General features: G+C 46.2%; 1 protein-coding gene across 1 annotated transcript in view; it reads left to right on the top strand.

Moving 5' to 3' along the window:
• Flt3 (fms related receptor tyrosine kinase 3) overlaps positions 1 to 22,485 on the top strand; it is a 70,004-nt gene that overhangs the window by 19,333 nt on the left and 28,186 nt on the right. The window contains exons 3-9 of the mRNA XM_021162840.2: positions 6,065 to 6,267; positions 7,377 to 7,492; positions 10,881 to 11,010; positions 13,152 to 13,279; positions 14,221 to 14,360; positions 14,444 to 14,597; positions 16,731 to 16,899. Of these exons, the coding sequence (XP_021018499.1) occupies positions 6,065 to 6,267; positions 7,377 to 7,492; positions 10,881 to 11,010; positions 13,152 to 13,279; positions 14,221 to 14,360; positions 14,444 to 14,597; positions 16,731 to 16,899 (1,040 nt within the window). The remainder of the gene's footprint in view (positions 1 to 6,064; positions 6,268 to 7,376; positions 7,493 to 10,880; positions 11,011 to 13,151; positions 13,280 to 14,220; positions 14,361 to 14,443; positions 14,598 to 16,730; positions 16,900 to 22,485) is intronic.

Genomic DNA, 22,485 nt, shown 5'->3' with positions numbered 1-22,485 from the left:
TGTCTATATGTATCTCTGTAAACCATATGCATGCATGGTGTCCACAAGGGTCAGAAGAGGACACTGACTCCCCTGTTACTTGAATTCCAGAAGGCTCTGAGCTGCCATGTAGGTTCTGGGGACTGAACTCGGGTCCCCTTGAAGAACAGCCAGGTATCTTAACCACTGAGCTAGCTCTCCGGCCACCGCTCTTTGATACTAGTCATCTAACATGGTTATTCCCACCTGTCTACTTCTTCAAATATGTGTTTAGTGAATGTACTCAAATGAAGGACGCTTACATGATACAGAAGTGTCTATACAGCAAATAAGGACAGATCAGCCAACTCTACAGACATTTCTAGTTTAGGATTCATTAACTGTTTTCTTTCACAGAGATAGAAAAGTATATATAATGCTATGGCTTGCCCACCCCCAACTATCAGAGATTACAAATAATCTTGAATTTTAAAAGCAATATGAAGTGGGCTTCAATAGCAATATATATATATGTATACATACATAATACCTCAATATAAAACATTTTTTTTCATGGCAGAAACTGTTCTGTTTTTTTGAGACAGGGTTTCTCTGTGTAGCTCTGGCTGTCCTGGAACTCACTCTGTAGACCAGGCTGGCCTTGAACTCAGAAATCTGCCTGCCTCTGCCTTCCAAGTGCTGGGATTAAAGATGTATGTCACCATGCCTTCCTGGCAGAAGCATTATTGGTTTTAATTTTTAAATAAGTATTGGCAGTGTAACGATCTGACTTATCAACAATTAAGGCATTTTAGTATATAATAGTGTGGAGAACAAATGAAGTCCTAAGTGAATGTGTGTGGTTGGTTGACAGGAACACTATCGTTTCAGGGACTTGTGGGAATGGTAATTCCTTCGCCAGGTCAGCCTCAGGGGAAAGGCAAGGTCTGAGTACGGATGTCCAGAAAGTATCAACCATAACGTCTTCCTCCTGGGTGACTGTAGCCTGAAATTGCTCCCCTCCAACTGACCCCCTACCCAAATCAGCTAACCTGCCTCCTTGTTGAGCTGTACATAGTAAACACTGTATATAGTAAGCATCAGGCAGCTGGTGAGTCTCCATCAGACTGCATGTCCCACCCGACCCCAGCTCTTCTTCGTGGATGTCTGGGAGTTTGCTTTATATTCATTTTCTGGTCGCCCCAGGACAGGTTGAGTCCAGAGCTTGCAGGTCACAGCATAGCAGCATTTCAGTGTGGATATAAGAGTATTGTGTGGTACTGTAGTTTCAACTTTTAAGTACCTTTCCAATGTAAGAAAATAGATATGTACACACATGTGGTTTTTATCGCACATATTTCTGTAAGTGCTAGCTCAGACGGCATGTGCACATTCGAGGTTCTTAGGTGTGCTGCTGATTTTCCCTCCAGAGGCTCGTTGGGTGTGAATTCCCATAGCCGTGTGTGAGCGTGCACACTTCCTCAAAGCCTCACTATCAGAATGTGTGGGCAGACTTTTCAGTGTTTGCCAGTCTCGGAGATGAGAAGTGTTTTCATTTGTGTGGATTTCAAAATCTTCATGTGTATTTGAGGGCCACTCTATGTTTTTGAAAAAAAAAATGGACCATTAAATTTTTTTAGATTTATTTTGTACATAATGAATATTTTGCCTATATATATGTATATATATGCACCATGTGTCTTCCTGGTGCCCATGAACCTCAAAAGAGGGTATTGAGGGGCTGGGGAGATGGCTCAGTGGGTAAGAGCACTACCTGCTCTTCTGAAGGTCCTGAGTTCAAATCCCAGCAACCACATGGTGGCTCACAACTACCCATAATGAGATCTGATGTCCTCTTCTGGTGCATCTGAAGCCAGCTACAGGGTACTTATGTATAATAATAAATAAACCTTTTTTTATTTTTTTAAAATATTTTATTAGGTATTTTCCTCATTTACATTTCCAATGCTATCCCAAAAGTCCTTCATACCCTCCCTACCACTCCTCTACCCACCCACTCCCACTTTTTGGCCCTGGCGTTCCCCTGTACTGGGGCATATAAAGTTTGTGTGTCCAATGGGCCTCTCTTTCCAGTGATGGCCGACTAGGCCATCTTTTGATACATATGCAGCTAGAGTCAAGAGCTCCCGGGTACTGGTTAGTTCATAATGTTGTTCCACCTATAGGATTGCAGATCCCTTTAGCTCCTTGGGTACTTTCTCTAGCTTCTCCATTGGGAGCCCTGTGATCCATCCAATAGCTGACAGTGAACATCCACTCCTGTGTTTGCTAGGCCCCAGCATAGTCTCACAAGAGACAGCTATATCTGGGTCCTTTCAGTTAAATCTTGCTAGTGTATGCAGTGGTGTCAGCGTTTGGAAGCTGATTATGGGATGGATCCCTGGATATGGCAGTCTCTAGATGGTCCATCCTTTCATCACAGTTCCAAACTTTGTCTCTGTAAATCCTTCCATGGGTGTTTTGTTCCCAATTCTAAGAAGGGGCACAGTGTCCACACTTTGGTCTTCATTCTTCTTGAGTTTCATACGTTTAGCAAATTGTATCTTATAGCTTGGGTATCCTAAGTTTCTGGGCTAATAGCCACTTATCAGTGAGTACATATTGTGTGAGTTCCTTTGTGATTGTGTTACCTCACTCAGGATGATGCCCTCTAGGTCCATCCATTTGCCTAGGAATTTCATAAATTCATTCCTTTTAATAGCTGAGTAGTACTCCATTGTGTAAATGTACCACATTTTCTGTATCCATTCCTCTGTGGAGGGGCATCTGGGTTCTTTCCAGCTTCTGGCTATTATAAATAAGGCTGCTATGAACATAGTGGAGCATGTGTCCTTCTTACCGGTTGGGACATCTTCTGGATATATGCCCAGGAGAGGTATTGCGGGATCCTCTGGTAGTACTATGTCCAATTTTCTGAGGAACCGCCAGACTGATTTCCAGAGTGGTTGTATTTTTTTTTTTTAAAAGAGGGTATTGAATCCCTGGAGAATGAAGTCACAGATGGTTGTGAGCCACCATGTATGTGTTGAGAATCGAACCTAGGTCCTGTGAGAGCTGCCAGTGCTCTTAACCACTGACCTGGCTTTCTAATCTCTTTTCTTTTCCTTTCTTTTCTTTTTAGATTAAAATTGGATCATTTTAATTTGTTTTATCTTTTTAAAATTTATTTATTTATTTTATGTATGTGAGTACACTGTTGCTGTCTTCAGACACACCAGAAGAGGGCATCAGATCCCATTACAGATGGTTGCTGGGAATTGAACTCAGGACTTCTAGAAGAGCAGTCAGTGCTCTTAACCACTGAGCCATCTCTCCAGCCCTTTGTTTTATTTTATTTTATTTAATTAATTTATTTTTTTATGACTTTTTGGCCCTTATGATGGCTGCAGATATGTTGGGCTATTTGGTCATATCCAGAAGCCTTGCACAAGGGGAGGTTTGATGAAAAAGTGCCTCCCAGGTAACATGGACAAGGCCACCCTTGATCCCCAACATTACAAAAAGAGAAAAAAGAAAAAGATCTGTTGTAGATAATATTTACTCATCAATCAGGGCTTTTGACCCCACCTTTGATCATTCAGTTCCCAGATAAAAGAACAAAACCTTTAAATATTTATGATAAACTTCTAAAGCATTAGAGCTGGGCAGATAGCTTCCCTCTAAGCTGCTAGAATCTATTTCCCCAACAATAACCCCAAGTTATAATTTGTCATGTTCTGCCTGGGCCACTCTTACTCCAGTTGGCCCACCCTCCTGGCCATGTTTTCATGATTCATCTACTCTATGATGTCTTCCCTCTCCAACTTCTTCTTTCCCTTGTGGTCTCCTGCCTCAGATCCCAAGCCTGGCATTTGAAACTCCGCCCATCTCTCTGCTGCCCAGCTATAGGCTGTAGGTATCTTTACTGACCAATCACAGAAGACTTTGGGGCAAGGTTACATAGTGTCACTTGATCTATAGGAGGATCTCTTATTATTATGTAGCATTCCAATACATAGCAACAGACCAAACCCAGTATGTAGCATTACAATACATAGCAACAGACCAAACCTCAACAGTTTTAAATTAAGGAGCAAGGTTTGCATAACAAAGGCCATTAAACCTAAGAATTTACTCATGTGTCTAGACCTACAGAATTCAGCATTACAATACATAGCAACAGACCAAACCTAACCTCAACAAAGATCATATAGCTTCGCTGTGGTTACATAGAGAAGTCTTGTCTCAAAACAAATGGAAGCTAGGTGTAGTGGTGCCTGACTTTAATCCCAGCAAAGGCAGAGGCAGGCAGATCTCTTAGTGTTGCAGCCAGTGTGGTCAACTCAGCTGTTCTGGCTCAAACTCCTCTCCTAGGAGACTGATTCAAACTAGCTTCTTTCAGCTCTGCTTGGCCTCATTCTAACTTTGGAAACATGGTCTAACCTTTTGGCTCCTTCTCACTACCTGGATCATTCTGTCTTCACCTGTGTCTAGTTTGTTCTCTCTGTTCTATACAACTGTCCTGGTAAAACTGCCTTTTCTCCTCTTCTCTCTCTCTTCTCATGAGAGTTAAAGTGTATGCTATTCTGTCAGATCTTTCTCTGATTCATCCCTTTGTCTGCCAACTCAATTAGACATCACTTTCTCCTCTTTATTTATTTATTTTATGTATATGAGTACATATGGTTGTGGCTCGCTTTGGCCCAAAGATTTTATTTATTATTATATCTAAGTACACTGTAGCTGTCTTCAGACGTACCAGAAAAGGGTGTCAGATCTCATTATGGATGGTTGTGAGCCACCATGTGGATGCTGGGATTTGAACTCAGGACCTTTGGAAGAGCAGTCAGTGCTGTTAACCACTAAGCCATCTCACTAGCCCCTAGACATCACTTTCAAACATGGGTGCTTCCTTCTACAAACTAACTTTAGCTTCATTGTTTGGGATTAAAGGTGTATACTAAGGGTGTGTCTATATTCCAGCCAGAAGGATTAAAGGTGTGTGCTAAGGCTGAGCCACATCACAACTAGAAACAGGTTTTTCTAGTAAACAACACAATCTTGGGGTTTACAGTGTGATCAAATATCCTGTGACATAAGCCCCTTGGACTGATGGGTTTCTGTATTTAGCTGTTCTTCCAGCAGAGAAGGCACAGGGTTCAGGCTCTTCCACACCCCCTGCCTTCCCACTGAATGCTTACAGCCCTCCCTGGGCATGGACTCTTACCCACACCAGAGGGACCTCCCACTTTCTAGCCTTCCCTTTTGCTTCTGCTTGATCACTTTCATTTGGACTGCCCTTCCCTGACCTGTGCCTGTTCAACCCTCCTGTGTTTTGCATTTCTTCAGGGGTCTATGCGCACTGGGTGTGTGCTGTGTGGTTGAGCTTCTCCACCAGCCCTTTGGTTCCATGTGTGCCCAGCATGTGCCATGTGGTTGAGCTTACCCTTGAGCCCTTTGGTTTTTCTGTTCATGCCTCTTTTGCTCCAGTACTGGGTTTGGAACCGGGGTCCTTGCTCAGCCACACAGTATTCTACCACTGTAGTTACTGAGTAAGACATCAGACATCTTGGAACAAGAGGTACAGACAGTTGTTAGGTACAATTTCTGGGAGTTGAAAAAGGCTCTTCTAGAAGAGCATCCAGTGCTTTTAACCACTGAGCCATCTCTCCAGCTCAGTGGCACCTTCCTAGTAGATACCAGCTGAGTTGGATAGCTATCCTAGTTAGGGTTTCATTGCTGTGAAGAGACACCATGGCCACGGCAACTCTTATAAAGGACAACATTTAATTGGGCTGGCTTACAGTTTTAGAAGCTCAGTCCATTATCAGCCTGGTGGGAAGCATGGTAGCACACAGGCAGACATGGAACTGGAGAAGGAGCTGAGAGTTCTATGCCGGGATCTGAAACCTCAAAGCCCATCCCTAGTGATATACCACAAGGCCACACCTACTCCAACAAGGCCATACCTCCTAATAGTGCCATTCCCTATGAGCCTTTGAGGGTCCCTTTCATTCAAACCACCATAGAGGCAGAATATCAGCAGATATGCAAACAGGTTCAATGCTAAAAAAGCTGACTCCATGTTGTTCCCTCTACCTCACAGGTGCGAGGATCCCCGGAAGACCTCCAGTGTACCCCGAGGCGCCAGAGTGAAGGGATGGTATATGAAGCGGCCACCGTGGAGGTGGCCGAGTCTGGGTCCATCACCCTGCAAGTGCAGCTCGCCACCCCAGGGGACCTTTCCTGCCTCTGGGTCTTTAAGCACAGCTCCCTGGGCTGCCAGCCGCATTTTGATTTACAAAACAGGTGAGGGTGGGCACAGACCAAACTGGTCTCAGAGCCAAATTGCCCACATAAAATGGAGTTCATTTGGACTCCTGCCCTTGTTTGGTTTTGTTTTTGCTTTTCCCTAAATTCAAGATTCTCTTGCTTCTGTGCAAGGGATGCTGAGATTGTTTATAGGCATGCACCACGGGGCCTGACTGAGAATCCATCCGTGTGTGTTTTGACTTCTCTCTGCTGAAGTAATGAACTCACGTAGGATTAGGATATGGACACGTGACGCTGTGTATCTGTCACGTGTAGGAGGTGCTGCCCAAAAAGAGACATTAATGGCATCTGTAGACGCCAGCTGGTGGTGATGAACCCATCTCTCTTCTTCTGTTAGCACAAACTAGACCTGCACACGATAACGATAACACCAAGGGTGTGTGGTGACGTGGGCAGACCCAATGCTGCTCTGAGAAATAAAACCCAAGGCACCGGAGAGATGGCTCAGTGGTTAAGCACACGGGCGGCTCTTCCAGTGGATTCGGGTTGGGTTTCCCAGCACCCACACTGCCACTCGCCACCGTCTGTGACTTCAGTCCCAGGAGATCTGATGGCCTCCATGGACACTGCGTGCAAGTGATGCACATAGATATGTGCAGGCAAAACACTCGTACGCATACAAGAAGAATAAATGAATATTTATATACATAAATACATATAAATATTTAAAATAATTTAACTTTAAAGGTTGATATACATATAAATTTACATATGTAATTTGTAACCTTGATATGCCCTGACAAAATAAGTATTTTGTTATTGGGCATGAGATCCATCTGTACAAAATGTTTATAACAACTAATAGTGCCCCATAACCTTGTAAAATTGCGGCTTTTCTCACTGCTATAGCCCTCTTCTACTACTGAGCCAAATCTCACTTCTGAGGGTGGGTGTTAGGTACAAGTCACAGCAGAGCTGATTGTGCCCAAGATGAGCCTGGGTGCTGGACCAGAGCCGGGTTCTGCACAGAGCAGCCCTTAGCCATAGCTTTGAAGACAGCGCCCACCCTCTTGACTCATGGAGAAGCTGATGCTGTTGCTCCTGAGTGTTTTCCAGAGGATCCAGTCCTCTTTCTCATTCCGCAGAGGAATCGTTTCCATGGCCATCTTGAACGTGACAGAGACCCAGGCAGGAGAATACCTACTCCATATTCAGAGTGAAGCTGCCAACTACACAGTACTGTTCACAGTGAATGTAAGAGGTAAGTGTGGCTGCCTCCTGGGCACTTCCTGCGTCCCGAGGCAGTGCTTGGGGACCTAGTGGGCTCCCGCTCGTTTCTGGGGTCACCAAAGGCAGGTACTTAGGACTTTTTAACACAGACCTGGAAGAACTACAAAGAGTATTTTGACTTGGGAATAATAATAATAATAATTAAAAAAAAAAACCCTGTGTCTCCAAATTTTTCCCAGGCTAACCTCAAACTCAGTATGTAGCTTTGAACTCACAATCCTCCTGCCTCATCCTCCTATATCTTTTGATTGCAAGCACTTGGCACCTTGCTGACTAAATGTCCTGGGTTTTATTTCTGGTTCTAATACTATGAGCTTTTGAAGGGGAATGAAAGCCCATACCTCTGAGCTGGGGCGGTGGCTCGGCAGTTAAGAACACTGGCTAGTCTAAGCAAGGAACAACTTTTAAAAAAAAATGTTATCTCATGTGAATGAATTAAAATCTGAAAATAGATAATCACATACAGCCAGGGTGGCTGCTGAGGATGACGTTGGTTTATGCAGATGTAAACTGTCAGACCGGCGCTGGGCATGGTGGCGCACGCCTTTAATCCCAGCACTTGGGAGGCAGAGGCAGGCGGATTTCTGAGTTTGAGGCCAGCCTGGTCTACAAAATGAGTTCCAGGACAGCCAGGGCTACACAGAGAAACCCTGTCTCGAAAAACCAACCAACCAACCAACCAAACAAACAAAAACAAAAACAAAAAACAAAAACTGTCAGACCAGTTGGCTATTGGTTCATAGTTGGTGGCGTGTAGGCATTAGAGGTGCCCTCAACATAAGCTCTCTGGTTTCTACTCGTTTGATCTCATTACCCACAGGCCTCATGTTTGCAGACACGGTGCTACATGTACCGCGCACCCTGTTTTCCTTCCTGTGACTGCAGAGGTGGCTGCATGTAGAACCTTGTGTCTTTGGGGGCTCAGACAGTGCCACAGGCTCAGGGTTGGCACCCACTAAGCTGCCTGCTGCACATTGCTAGGCTGCCGTTTTCCCTGTGGATGACTCGGATTTACGAAGCTGAGGCAGTATGCAGCCACAGAGGGGCCTGTCAGGAGTGACCATGGTCAGGAGTGACCACGGAGGCCCTTCCCTATGGACTTCCACATGCCCTATCTCAGGCACTCACAGAGGTTGGCCTGTGTGTTGATATGAACACAGACACTTGATGTGTTTGTGACTGGCAAAACTGGGGGCCCACGAGAGCCATTTCTGCACTTGCTTGTCACCCCACTTGGAGCCTTGGTGGCATTTGTGGTCCTATCGTCATAGCTCCTAACACTGGGAGACACTCTAGGTTCCCCGAGGGTCATCATCCTGGATCACACAGTCAGCCTGCATGGCAAAGTCAAGAGCAGAGTGGTCCCACCCATTTTCTCAGAGAAGTGACTGAAACAGGAACACAAACCCAGAAGCACACAACTCAAGAGCTGTCTTGTGCTGCTCTTTGCCTGGGCCTCCACCCCTGCCCCATTCCTACCTCCTCAGGCCTCTTGTGGGACATTTCAGTGTGGGCTCTTTGTCCAGTGAAGATACAGGCTCCATGGGCTCTTTCTTTCTCTCTCTTTTGCAACACTGCACAAGCAGTTGTGTTCTAGAAGATTAACGGATTTTTTTTTCCTGAGACAGAGTTTTACTATATAGACCTGGCTGGCCCTCTGTAGTCCAGGTTGCCCTTGAATACACAGACATCTATGTCTGTCTCTGCCACCCATGTGTGCCACCACTCCTGCCGCTATGCTGCTTTTAATTTTACATTATTTTTCAGATGAAAAAATACAGAGCAACCATGATGGCAGAGCACTTGGGATTCCTTCAGTTAAGGCAGCATAGGGAGCGGGGGTGGGGAGCTGCGATGCTGGTGGATCAGATGGAGTGATACAGGGAAAGTTTGCCCCAGGACCCCAGAGCTAACTCACACAAATAGTAATTAGCATAGTAATTAGCTCCCAGTGGCCTCAGCTCCTAATTGAAGATGCTTAAAGCCAACAGCAAGGTTTTTCTTTCCTTAAGATAAGGTCTCAGTGTGCAGCCCAGACTGGCTTTGAACTCCTGATCTTCCCACTTCCTACACCACCCCTGGCTTCAGTGCTCTATTTAAGAGAGGGGCAAGCCCTTGAAGTAAGGAGGCTGTCCATCCTTTGAACACCACAACATGCTATTGTGGTCTGCAAATGTCTTGTCCCCATTCAGAACAGTTCTGGGAACATGACACTTAAGGGTACTGACAGGTTGGACAAACTCTGATGTCCCTACTAAAGTGTAGAATTGGAACCAAGTTTAGAAATTACTGGGATAAAAGATGAAAACTACCACAGAATGAGAAAAGATACTTGTAGTCTACAAAACTATCTCTACTATTAACTACAGATAGATCGTAACAATATATAAAGAGCATCTATAAATAAACAAGAAGCAAAGCTAAAGCAAAATATCTCCTTTTCAGTAATTGAATAAAACAGTCATTATTTTTGTATGTGTATTTAATGTATGTGCATATGTATGTATGAGTATGACTGTGTGTATGTGTGTGTGCACTCGCATGTGTGTGTGTGTGTAAGTTCTAGTCTGAATGACAGGCTAAGCTCAGCCGCTAAATTCTGCTCTAGTTTTTTTTTTTTTTTTAAAGATTTATTTATTTATTATATGTAAGTACACTGTAGCTGTCTTCAGACACTCCAGAAGAGGGAGTCAGATCTCATTACAGGTGGTTGTGAGCCACCATGTGGTTGCTGGGATTTGAACTTCAGACCTTCGGAAAAGCAGTCGGGTGCTCTTACCCACTGAGCCATCTCACCAGCCCTCTGCTCTAGTTTTAACTCCATCCTAATGTTTCTGCCTTTCTCCATTTTATTAACTTGCACCTAGTTGTAGACGAAATGACGAGAAGAAAGTAAATTTTAAAATTTTTGTAAGAGCTGACCTCTGTTCTTGCTCTTTTCCTCTCCTTTTATACCCCATCTCCTGATTTCACCTTACTGATTTATCTATGGACTTGTGAACCCTAAGAAACTGACAACTGTGTGAAACCAGCATCACACGTGGCATGCTGATGCACGTCTTTAATCCCAGCGTTTGGGAGGCAGAGGCAGGCTGGTCTCTGTGAGTTTAACATCAGCCTGGTCTACAGAGCAAATTCCAGGCCAGGCAAGGCTGTAGAGTGAGACTCTGTCTCAAAACAAAACAAAACAAAACAAAAACCTGACCTCACCTGAGGCTGGGGAGGAGCCAGACTTTGCTGTGGTGTGGGGAGCTGCGATGTGGTGTGGGGATTAGCTGTTTAGAAATGCCGTGAGGATTTTTGAGGGGCTGCCGAGACCATCCGAAACGTTAAACCGGTCATGTTTCATGGTGCCTTAGATACACAGCTGTACGTGCTAAGAAGACCTTACTTTAGGAAGATGGAAAACCAGGATGCACTGCTCTGCATCTCCGAGGGTGTTCCGGAGCCCACTGTGGAGTGGGTGCTCTGCAGCTCCCACAGGGAAAGGTAAGACATGCCTCCTAGTGACCATGACCACCGTTCCTGGAAGAATGGTGGCTGTTTTCTACTGTCATTGACTTCATAACAGAATGTGAAATTTGACTTTTGTTTCCTTCTTCGTTTCAACAGAATCACTGCTGTGGATTTCATGGTGTTTGGGGGGTGGGGGAATGGGTGGTTTTTGGCAAGAGGGCCTTTGAAAGCCCCTGAAGTAGCTGAGGGACTCACAACCATTGCACTACAAAAAAAAAAAAAAAAAAAAAAAAAAAAAAAAGACTGAACTATGGGGTTGTTGGATTCCAGAGCCTTGAGGTGGGAGGAACTGTGATCTCCTTATGATAGGAAGTTTCTTATGAGTAAATGTTTCATTTGTGATCATTATATTTCCTCTCAAGAGGCCATTTATAGAATTGTTAAGGAGCTGGAATCCAGAGCCTGAGACCTTTGGACCCTTGTTTGTGTAATAAGCTGTGTGTCCTCAGATAAGTTAATTAAGCTCTCTGTTCATCTCAAGAGTGAGGTTGGAAAAAATGCAAACAAAAATAGTCAGGTTTTTAAAAGAAGAATGGGGTTGCCTGGAGTGAGCTGAGATGTGAGGCCACAGAGCCAGCTGGGCAGGGTGCTGGGCACAGAGTGCAAGGCCCCTTCTGCCTCTGCCTGAGCTACAGCTGAGTTCCCGAGGTGTGAGAAGCCCTGCCATCCGAACTAGCCAAATCAGCTACACTAGATAATTGTTGAAGACCAAGTGGGATAAAGCAAGAGAGAGGGAAAGTCCAAACAGATCTGCTTCTTTTTTTTTTTTTGGTTTTTCGAGACAGGGTTTCTCTGTGTAGCCTTGGCTGTCCTGGAACTCACTCTGTAGACCAGGCTGGCCTCGAACTCAGAAATCCGCCTGCCTCTGCCTCCCGAGTGCTGGGACTAAAGGCGTGCGCCACCATGCCCGGCTCAGATCTGCTTCTTTAATGATGCTAATGCGACCTTGAATTTCGTGAGAAAAGACCGGTGACCTCAACTGAGTGTGCCACACATGTGTGTGCACATGTATGTATCTATAGATGTATGTGATAGGCGTATAGACTGAGAAGGTTGGAAGGGTATGTGAGTGTGACAGCAGTTGTCTTGGGGGTGACAGGAAGTTGGCGACTTAAGATTTGAAAGGAAAAGTACCCATGACTTGCTGGAGAAAGACAGTAATGATGACCACCCAGAAAGCCCAGAATGCCCCAGGAAAGCCTCGTGGGGGCATTTCCTGCCCAGGCAAGGCAGAAGAGGAGTGTCACTCTGTGCACACTACCGTGGTCTGCTGGTCTTCCCTGGGAATCATACCTCGACTTTCCTCTCCAGTTTGCTTTGGGAACTCAACCTGGTGCTTCGCTCTCCAGTCCTCTCTGTACTTGGAAGAAAACACGCCAGTCATGTCAAGCTATAGCGCAGACCAGTTGTGCTTCTTGCCTCATTTTCTTTCTAAGTTCATCCATGTTTTCTTTTTGGCCTGTCTTTAAATGAGAACCAGAAGGGGAGGGGGAGGAGGAGGAGGAGGAGGAGGAAGGAGAAGGAAGAAGAAGGAGGAGGAGAACGAGGAGGGGGACAGGGAGAGGGAGAGGGAGAGGGAGAGGGAGAGGGAGAGGGAGAGGGAGAGGGAGAGGGAGAGGGAGAGGGAGAGGGAGAAGAAGAAGAAGAAGAAGAAGAAGAAGAAGAAGAAGAAGAAGAAGAAGAAGAAGAAGAAGAAGAAGAAGAAGAAGATTGCTGTGAGTCTGAAGCCAGCCTGGGCCACATAGTGTGGTCAAAGCCAACCTGAACTGTATGGAGATAGCTTGTCTATGGGGAAAAAAGTCACCAAATACAATAAAATCTAAAATATTAAATAATAAAGTAATACTGTAACAGTATCCTAATTAGATACAGAGTAGCTAGCTGGTCCCTGCAGATTCCAGGCTGGATACAGTTGAGTTAATTTTTTATCTGCTCTTTTCTTCCATCCCTAAAAATATACTTTGTAACTTCATCCCCTAAACATACTGGGTCCCCCCACCCCAATCCCCCAGTGCTGGTGACCTTGAACACAGGGTCTACCCTGAGCAGTGCTGGCAGCCTGCTAGCTGTCATTTTGAAGCATTTCCTGACGGAAACTTACCTTATCATTGCAGCTGTAAAGAAGAAGGCCCTGCTGTTGTCAGAAAGGAGGAAAAGGTACTTCATGAGTTGTTCGGAACCGACATCAGATGCTGTGCTAGAAATGCACTGGGCCGCGAATGCACCAAGCTATTCACCATAGGTAATGGGGGACTGTCGGCTATGTGTCCTTAGTGACAGTTCCTAAGGGACCGGTGGCAGCATCTGTGTGGGTAATCATTCCACTTCAGAAAAATGATGGAAAGTTATACTGAAATCCAAATCTAGATCGAATAGTCCACATTCTGACATAAAAGCAATTGAACACACAGGTATGGCCAAGCTTGGTGGCCCAGGCTTTTAATCCTTCTCTCATAGGACTTTGATTTGATTCGATTTGATTTGATTCGATTTGACTTAGGTGCTGGGCTCAAACCCAGGGACTCAGAGCATCTGCTCTGCCACTGAGTTCCACTCCAGATCTTTGCACCACTTTATTCTATTTATTTATTGTGTGTGTGTATTACACACATTAAATACACACACATACATACACACACACACACACACACACACGCTACAGCATATAATGTGGAGGTCAGAGGTCTACTCCGTTCATACCATTTACAATGTAACACTGTAGATTCTGTAAGGGAGGATTTCTGCAACAAAGGGTATTCCATCTCTAGTGGGTGGTTTGCTTTTTTTCTTTTTTTTTGGTTTTTCGAGACAGGGTTTCTCTGTGTAGCCCTGGCTGTCCTGGCACTCACTTTGTAGACCAGGCTGGCCTCGAACTCAGAAATCCGCCTGCCTCTGCCTCCCGAGTGCTGGGACTAAAGGCGTGCGCCACCACGCCCGGCTCTAGTGGGTGGTTTTACTCTGTCTTTTTTTTTTTTTTTTTAAGTTTTGTGCTGCTCTGTGACTCCAGGTCTTCTCCAGGCCAGCCTCTCTTGCCCTGATCTTCTCAGCTCTGCCTTGTTTGACTTGATTAGTGATGGCAGGGGTGCTGACACCATTGCGACACTTCTGAGCTGAGGCAAAAGTTTTTAAAAAAACGATGTGCTTTTTTTTTTTGGTCTTCTTTGGGATATTTTTATCTTCTAGATCTAAATCAGGCTCCTCAGAGCACACTGCCCCAGTTATTCCTGAAAGTGGGGGAACCGTTGTGGATCAGGTGCAAGGCCATCCATGTGAACCATGGATTCGGGCTCACCTGGGAGCTGGAAGACAAAGCCCTGGAGGAGGTAACAGAGCCCTTGGTGTTTACCGTAAGCTCCCAGTGTGGGCTGGAAACCAGAATACAGACTCCCCTTTCATTAATACTCAGGGCAGCTACTTTGAGATGAGTACCTACTCCACAAACAGGACCATGATTCGGATTCTCTTGGCCTTTGTGTCTTCTGCGGGAAGGAACGACACCGGATATTATACCTGCTCTTCCTCAAAGCACCCCAGCCAGTCAGCGTTGGTGACCATCCTAGGTAACGGGCTCGAGAAATGTGGGGTTGGTTGGTTGGTTTGTTTTTAATGCTGTCCTGGAACTCGCGGTGTAGATTGGTTGGCCTTGAACTCACAGAAATCTACCAGCATTTGCCTCCCCAGTGCTGGGATTAAAGGCACAGGCCACCAAGCTTGACTCTGCTTGTGTCTTTAGTGGCTTTCCCTGTGGAATGTGGACTAGGCAATCTAGATTCAGATTTCAGTATAATTTTCCATCAAGAAACTAAAGAGAAAGGCTGGTGAGGTAGCTCCGTCAAGAAAGACCATAGCTGCCAAGCCTGGTGGCCCGAGTCCCATCCCTGGGACCCTGGTAGGAGAGGACTGACTGCTGTGGGCTGTCCTCTGACCTCTACATGTGGCCTTTACCAACTGTCCCACCCAAAACACCATACATGAGTGTAATTTTTAAAAGTTCACTTTTATGTTTATTTTATGTGCATGGGTGTTCTTCTGCACCCACACCTGTGCCCCAGTGTGTGTGTACAGTGCCTGCAGAGGCCAGAAAAAAGACCGTCAGGTCCTTTGGAATGGGAGTTAGCAGGTGACTGTGAGCTGCCGTAAAGGTGCTGGGAACTAACTGAAGTTCTCTGGAAGAGCAGCCAAGGTTCTAACCATTGAGTCATCTGTCCAGCTAAAAATTGTAAAAGAGGCTGAGTTAGAACAGCATGGTCAGGATAAGCTTCCCTCTGCCTTGCTCTCTGTGCCCTGCCCCACCCCTCCTTCTTGGAGGCCTTTGGCCACCAGCCTGAGAGGACAAAGGGAGCAGAGGCAGAGAGCCAGGTCCAGATGGCTCTGAGTATGGCGGAATGACCTCTGGAGACCACTGCAGCAAAGCCAGTCTACTTTATTGTTCCAGGGATAGGATATATGAGGACTTTTTAGGGGTACGCATTAAAAGGGCTAACTGGTCATAACATCATTTGGGCGGGAAGAGCTGATTGGTTATAAAGCAGGATTTAATTATGCGGGTGGGAAGCCGGAGGGAGATGTGTGTGTTGAGTTATGCAGCCTCACACAGAGCTCTGTACAAGGTCATTTTCCAGACAAGGCGAGCCCCCTGTGTTCAGGGACACTCTCCAGACAGAGACAGGGAAGCCCCACTAAGAAAGGGAGTCCCCCATTTTGCTCTATCTGGTCTTGGTGGACTGCTACCATCATAGCGAGGTTTCCCAACGGCTTTCCTGTTCAGTCACATATACTCAGATGTCACCGGCTTTTCTCAGACCACATCGCAAGGGAACCCATCTGTGTATCTGACTTCGTCCTTCATGGACTGTAGCTGCCTATGGATGGGGCAGTCCCGACGTCTATCCTTGGAGTCCCAGAACCTGGTACTAGACATGTGTCTAATGAATCCTTGTTCTGGGAATGTCCTTGGTGAGTCACGACAGTGGGAACTGTACTCATGCTGGGTGCCTAGGGATTGGGATGCCCGTGAGGGCTTCAGCGTAGCAGCCACATATAGGTGATGCCACATAGTGTGTAGGCTTTCATCACGTGAGCAAGCCGAGGAAGCAGAGCAGTATAGGGGCTCACTGGGAGGCCTTGCCCACGTACATCACTCACCACATGGCTCTTTTACTTGTACCTGGAGGAGATTATCTTACAGAGAGCCTGTCCCTGGGTCCTCAGCAAGAGGAGTATGTCCTCTCAGTGTCTGAGTCATCTCTCTAGCTCTAAGATCTCATCCCTAATGCAAATCCTGTCTACAAAAGATGATGGGCTCCGACTGAGTTCCTCTTCTGTTTCTCTTTTGAACTAGCCCAAACCACAGCTCACCTTTGTCTATGCTTTCTTTCATTAAACTGACAAGTTAAAAAAAAAAATCATGTATGGTAGGTCTCTATGTTGATCAGCCTGGTCTACAAAGGAGGTTCTAAGTTAGATGGGGCTAGAACCATATATATATATATATATGTATATATATATATATATATATATATATGTATATATATATACACACATATATGTGTGTGTGTATATCACATATATATCATATATATGATATATATGTATATGTGATATGTGTATATATATGATATATGTGTGTATATATGATATATATAATCCTTATACAAATATCAATATCTAATTTGTAAATTTCCTTTTTACAGAAAAAGGGTTTATAAACGCTACCAGCTCACAAGAAGAGTATGAAATTGACCCATACGAAAAGTTCTGCTTCTCAGTCAGGTTTAAAGCGTACCCACGAATCCGATGCACGTGGATCTTCTCTCAAGCCTCATTTCCTTGTGAGCAGAGAGGCCTGGAGGATGGGTACAGGTGAGACACACAGCACAGCCCTCCTCCCTCGAGAAGGACACACACACCTTCCCCTTCCCCTTCCCCCAACCTTCCCCCCATTCCCTGCACCACCACTACCACTGCCTACCCCCCAATTCCCCGGCCCCCATCCCCGGTATTGAGCGCCTCTGTCCCTGAGCTATAGACTCAGCCCCCTGAGTCTGTGAGTTGATTTATTGTTGAGTCAGAAAACTGAAGACTGAAAGCAAACTGCACCTGTGAGGAGAGCCACTTTTCCTTCTCTTCCGGGACTAAAGCCTGCTGCATGAAAACAGAATCCTGGCAGTTTTCTGTCAAGAGACTGTGGTTTCCTGTCTAAGTGCTGCGCTCTGACAGTACCGGGCGGCTAAGTGCGGTTGTGATGATGGGGGAGTCGGACCTCCTTGCCAACTGAAAACATCTGCCCTAGGTGTACTGATTTATGTTCTCAAACACAAATGCAGAAATAGCCGGAGCATAAGTCACAAAAGAGGATCTCCTTCTCCTGGGGGTTTTTGTTCAACTCTGTTCTAGAGTGTTCTGGAGGCGAAAGTCTCATTCCTTTGAAAAGCAAAAGCCTGCTTTCCCGGTTTCTTCCATTAACTATGGTGCCTCTTCTGTCTTTCTCTCCTTTACAGATTTTAGTTTTAGCCATGTGTATGTGGGTGATAGTCTGTGTGTGTGTGACTGCGGTGTCCCTGGAGGCCAGAGGCTTGGGATTCCCCTGGAGTTGGAGTCACAGTGGCTGTGAGCTGTCCCACGTGGGTACTGGGAACCCAGCTCAAGTCCTCTGCAACGGCACTGTGGGTTTGCTCTTATTCGCTGCACCAAATCTGCAGCACAGCTCACGGAGAAACGCTGTCTCAACAACAACAACAACAAACAGACAAAAAAACCGAACACACAAAACAGGAATGTAGAACATCTCATTAGTAATTTTCACACTGAGGCTATGCTTCAATGATTGTTTGAGGTATGAGAGTTACAGAGATCAACGAATGCACTCAGCTTTCCCCTCTCTTTACTTCATATACATATCTGCAGGGGACTTACAAGGAAAATGAGGCATCGCTCTGGTCACTGTGACAAGAGCTGACCTCTTTCTACCCTCCATGCTGCTCCTAATGTTTCTTTCATGATAGTATGCTTTTTTTTTTTTTAATTCCCATAAGTGATTTATATTGGTCTTTGAGAAAGTGTGTGTGTGTGTTTCTGAGTGTGTGTGTGTGCACATCTATCTGTATCTCTCTCTCTGTATGTCTGTTCATTCTGTGTGTGTGTGTGTGTGCGTGCGTGCGTGTGTATGCGTGTGTGTGTGTGTGTGTGTGTGTGTGTGTGTGTGTATAGGATGGATCCCCTGGATGGACCTGGAGTTATAGGCAGTTGTGAACCACCTCATGTAGATGCTAGGAATCGAACTCAGGTCTTCTGGAAGAGCAATGCTTGCTTTAAACCCCTGAGTTCTCTCTCTACCTCTAAATTTGCCTGGGGGGGTAGGGGTGTCTTGTGGGGTGTGTGCGCGTGTGTGTGTGTGTGTGTATGTATGTATGTATGTGCGCGCACCCATGTGCAGAGGCCAGATCAGCATCCTCTGTTGTGCTCCACTGTTTTTTAAAACAATACTTCATGGAATGCTTATGAGTGTTTTGCCTGCATGTCTGTCTATGCATGTGTGTCTGCTGGGGCAGCAGGTCACTTGGAAATGGAGCTATGGGTGGTTGTAAGCCACCATGTGGGTCCTAGGAATCATGCTTTTAACCTCTGACTCATCTCTCTAACCCTCTCCATTTTGGCTAGACTGGCTGACCTCCATACCCCAGCACTAAGGCTACTGCATGCATGGTGGGGATCTGAATTCGGATTCTCCTGCTATACTACAAGCTTTATATACTGAGCCACCCCCTCTGCTTCCTATTTGTATTTTTATTTGTTTGTTTATTTATTTGTTTATTGGTGGGGAGAAGGGGACAGTTTGAGAAAGGGTTTCTTTCTCTCTGTATCCCTGGCTGTCCTGGAACTTATTATATAGACCAGACTGACCTTACACTCACTGAGATCTTCCTGCCTCTGCTTCCTGAGTGCATCAAGCTATGCACCACCACCACACCAGGCTCGCATAAGCTCTTATCCAGAACTTGAGTTCCAGAAGGAGAAGACAGGGAGGAACGGATGACCATGGAGCCTGTTAGCTGATAGCTGGCTTGCTGGCCCCTCTGTGGTCGTGTGAGAGCTAACACAGCCTTAGGGGTCCTGTTGCATTCCAGGATGGTTGTGAACCTGACTCAGGTAAAGGAGGAGATAAATCTGGTTTAACCAATGTTAAGGTCGGGATGCAGCAACACATTTAATCCTAGCAGTCCAGGGGCAGAGGTGGTTATCTTTGAGTTCTAGGCCAGCCTAGGCTACATAGTGAGTTCTAGGCCAGCCTAGGCTACACAGTTAGTTCTAGGCCAGCCTGAACTATACAGCAAGTGAGTAAGAAACTGCCATTTTCCTTCTCTCCCAGAGGATGCATATTGTCACTGTGTGACCTGGTGACACACAGCAGACCCTCTTGGGGTATCACGCAGCTGTGTCTGCCATGCATCAGGAGCTGCCCTACTGGGCTGGGCTAGGTAGCCGCATTTCATCCTGAGGCTCCAACCTACAAGCCTGAACCCCAGACACGTCCCATCCCAGCTAGAGCCGTCCTGTGTCCCTTTCATTTCCAGTCACCTGAGAGCAGCTTCCCAGATGTGACATCTCAGCTCTGAGTTTAGAACCTCCATAAAGATGGCCAGGCTGTCATCTCTCTAGCTCCGTCCCGTGCCTCATATAGGAAATGTGTGTGTGAACCAGGAAACGGACTCACTGCCACTCCTGGACATGACTTCTTGGAGAAAGCTGTGCCTGTGTTGTCTTGCGTACAGCACACATGGCACCCAGTGCTTGGCGTGAGATTCTCTGAAGGTTCCCAGAGAATAAAAAACATGGCAGCAAGGAAGCCTGAGGCAAAGCAGTCAGCGCTGAACAGTGTTTCTCCGTGTTCTATGATCCTTCTCTCTGCTGTGTAGGCTCTGGTTGAGGTGAGAGGTAACTCAAGCTCTATTCAACTTTAATGGTGAAAAGTTTCAAATTTGCTAATACACTAAAGGAACTGGCATCCACTCGCTCTCACTCTGGTCCAAAGATTTACTTATTACTATATGTAAGTACACTGCACCTTTGTTCAGACACACCAGAAGAGGGCATCAGATCTCATTAGAGATGGTTTTTGAGCCACCATGTGGTTGCTGGGATTTGAACTCAGGACCTTCGGAAGAGCCGCCAGTGCTCTTAACCGCTGAGCCACCTCTCCAGCCCAGGAGCTGGCATCCTTAGCTCCCCAGTAGACTCCACAGTTCTGTTGCCCTTTGTTGGGATGGTAGAGGATCGAGATCATGTTTTGAGAGATGACCTGAGTGGCGGGAGAGTTGCTGGTTTGTTGGTTTTTTGTTTTTTTTTTTTTAATCTGTGTAGTAGCTGAACTACTGCAGAAGCCCCGATGCGGTCGTGGCACACGCCAGAAGTCTCTCGGCTTCCAGACCATCAAAGCTTCATTTCTGCAATTTACTTCCTCAAATCACACCCTGAGGCTCCCTGGGGCTTGCCTTTCCGTGTTTGTGTCTGGTTTCCAGCTGCCTGGAGCCCTTTTACTTCTGAAAAAGAGACTGAAGGAGATTCACCCCTTACTTTGGGGGCGAATTCTGTAGACTCGCCGATAAATACTGAATCCGCATTAGTGTTGTGGTAGAAAAAGTATGAGCGTGGCATAACTTTTCCCTGGAGTTCATATTTCCTTATATTTCATCCTGTCTTCCATGCGTCTCGGTCCGTTCTGTCCCCTCTGGGCTCCCACTGGGTGTTTCCAAAGTGAAACAGGGGCTCTCTCCTGTGTTTGCAGTCTGGAGGACCCGCTAGTGGCCTGCTCAGGACAAGAGTGGCCACATAGAAGCTCCTGAACAGGACCTGTGGCAGAGCTGACATTTTTGTTTTTAGTGGAAGGGGGCTTGAGGGTAGGGGAGCCGTGAGCCTGAGTATACACAAAAAGGAAGGGGAGATGTTTGTCTCTAGAGCAATACCAAGAACCTAACTAAGGCTGATCTCCCTTTATTCATGCTGCCTGTAACCGTGGCCCTGGCCCTTCCTTTCTGGGGCCACACAGTGAGACCCTGTCTTAAGCTATGTAGTAAGTGGATTTACTGTATGGTTATATTGCTATATCTTAGTTACCACTTTTTAAAGATTTATGTATTTTATTCATATGAGTACACTGTAGCTATCATCAGAGGGCTTCAGAGCCCACTGCAGATGGTTGTGAGCCACCATGGGGTTGCTGGGAATTGAACTCAGGACCTCTGGAAGAGCAGCCCGTGCTCTTAACCACTGAGCCATCTCTCCAACCCCTTAGTTATAATTTTGATAGCTATATAGTGTTAAAGGTTTTAAAAGTTGAAAGAGGGTCTCAATGTACAAGCACTGGGTAGCCTGGAACTGGAGACATAGATCAGACTGGCCTCAAACTCACAGAAATGACCACCTACCTGGCCCTCCATCTAACACTCTTTATGAATCATAAGCTGATTCCAGAGCCCTTGAGCCAAGGTTGGCCTTTTTCAACTCCTCCCTCTGGGAGCTAAATACAAGGAAGGAGAAATTGACCTGGTGGTAGAGAGGACCTCTTCCTAATTGTAATGACACTGCATTGTCTCGGTCTCCAAAGATATGTCACTGGCAACTCAAATTTCCTGATGCCAAGTGGGAAAGGAGAGGTGGGGGAACCTGAAAGAAAGGAGGCGCTGAGCTGCCTGGTACCTGATGGTCCCTCTCCTTGCTGCTGGGGTCATACTCATTGGAGAAAGCCAGGTGGGGTGGCACAGGCCTGTCACTCCAGAACACTGGAGGCTGAAGCAGGGGAAATGCAGGTCTGAAGCCTGCCAAGGTCAGACAGACAAAAGAAAGTGGTAAATCTGTCTGGACATTTGGTTCTCTGTCCCACCAAGTTATGTGATCGATATCCTGACCTCAGGGGCTCTGTCTGTCTGAGGCTAGGCGCACCCTGTGGAGACGACAGCGCCATGGACAGAAAAGACAAATCGTCATGCAGTCCTGGGCTTTGTTCCACACAACACACACACACACCATTGTGTGGTCATTAGTTTCTCTCCCAAGTTGAGTGGAACTCTGAGCATGGTCCCTGGCCAACTGTGTCAGTCACCCAGTCCCTCTCCACTCTTGGTCTCCTTCACTGTCTCTGACTCCTTCTCTCCCTCTGTTTGGCAAAGGCGAGGCTCATTATGTGAGCCACATTGGCCTTGGACTCTCTTTTTAAAGGATTTATCTATTTTTATTTGCTGTGTATTAGTGTTTGCCTGAATGTATGTGTTCTGTGTCCCATGTGCACACCCGGTGCCCATGGAGGCCAGAAGAAGGCATTGGATGCCCTGATGGAGTAGGTGCGAGCCACCCACCATGTAGGTGCTGGGAACTGAACCTGGATCCTCTGGAAGAGCAGCTAGTGCTCTTAACCGCTGATCTTGACCTTGAACTCTCTTTTAACCCTCCCAT

Source organism: Mus caroli, unplaced genomic scaffold, assembly GCF_978045245.1.
Source record: "Mus caroli unplaced genomic scaffold, Mus_caroli_1 scaffold_4, whole genome shotgun sequence".
NCBI lineage: Eukaryota > Metazoa > Chordata > Mammalia > Rodentia > Muridae > Mus > Mus caroli.
Note: the sequence above shows the minus strand (reverse complement) of the source record. Positions and strands in the feature narration are given on the sequence as shown.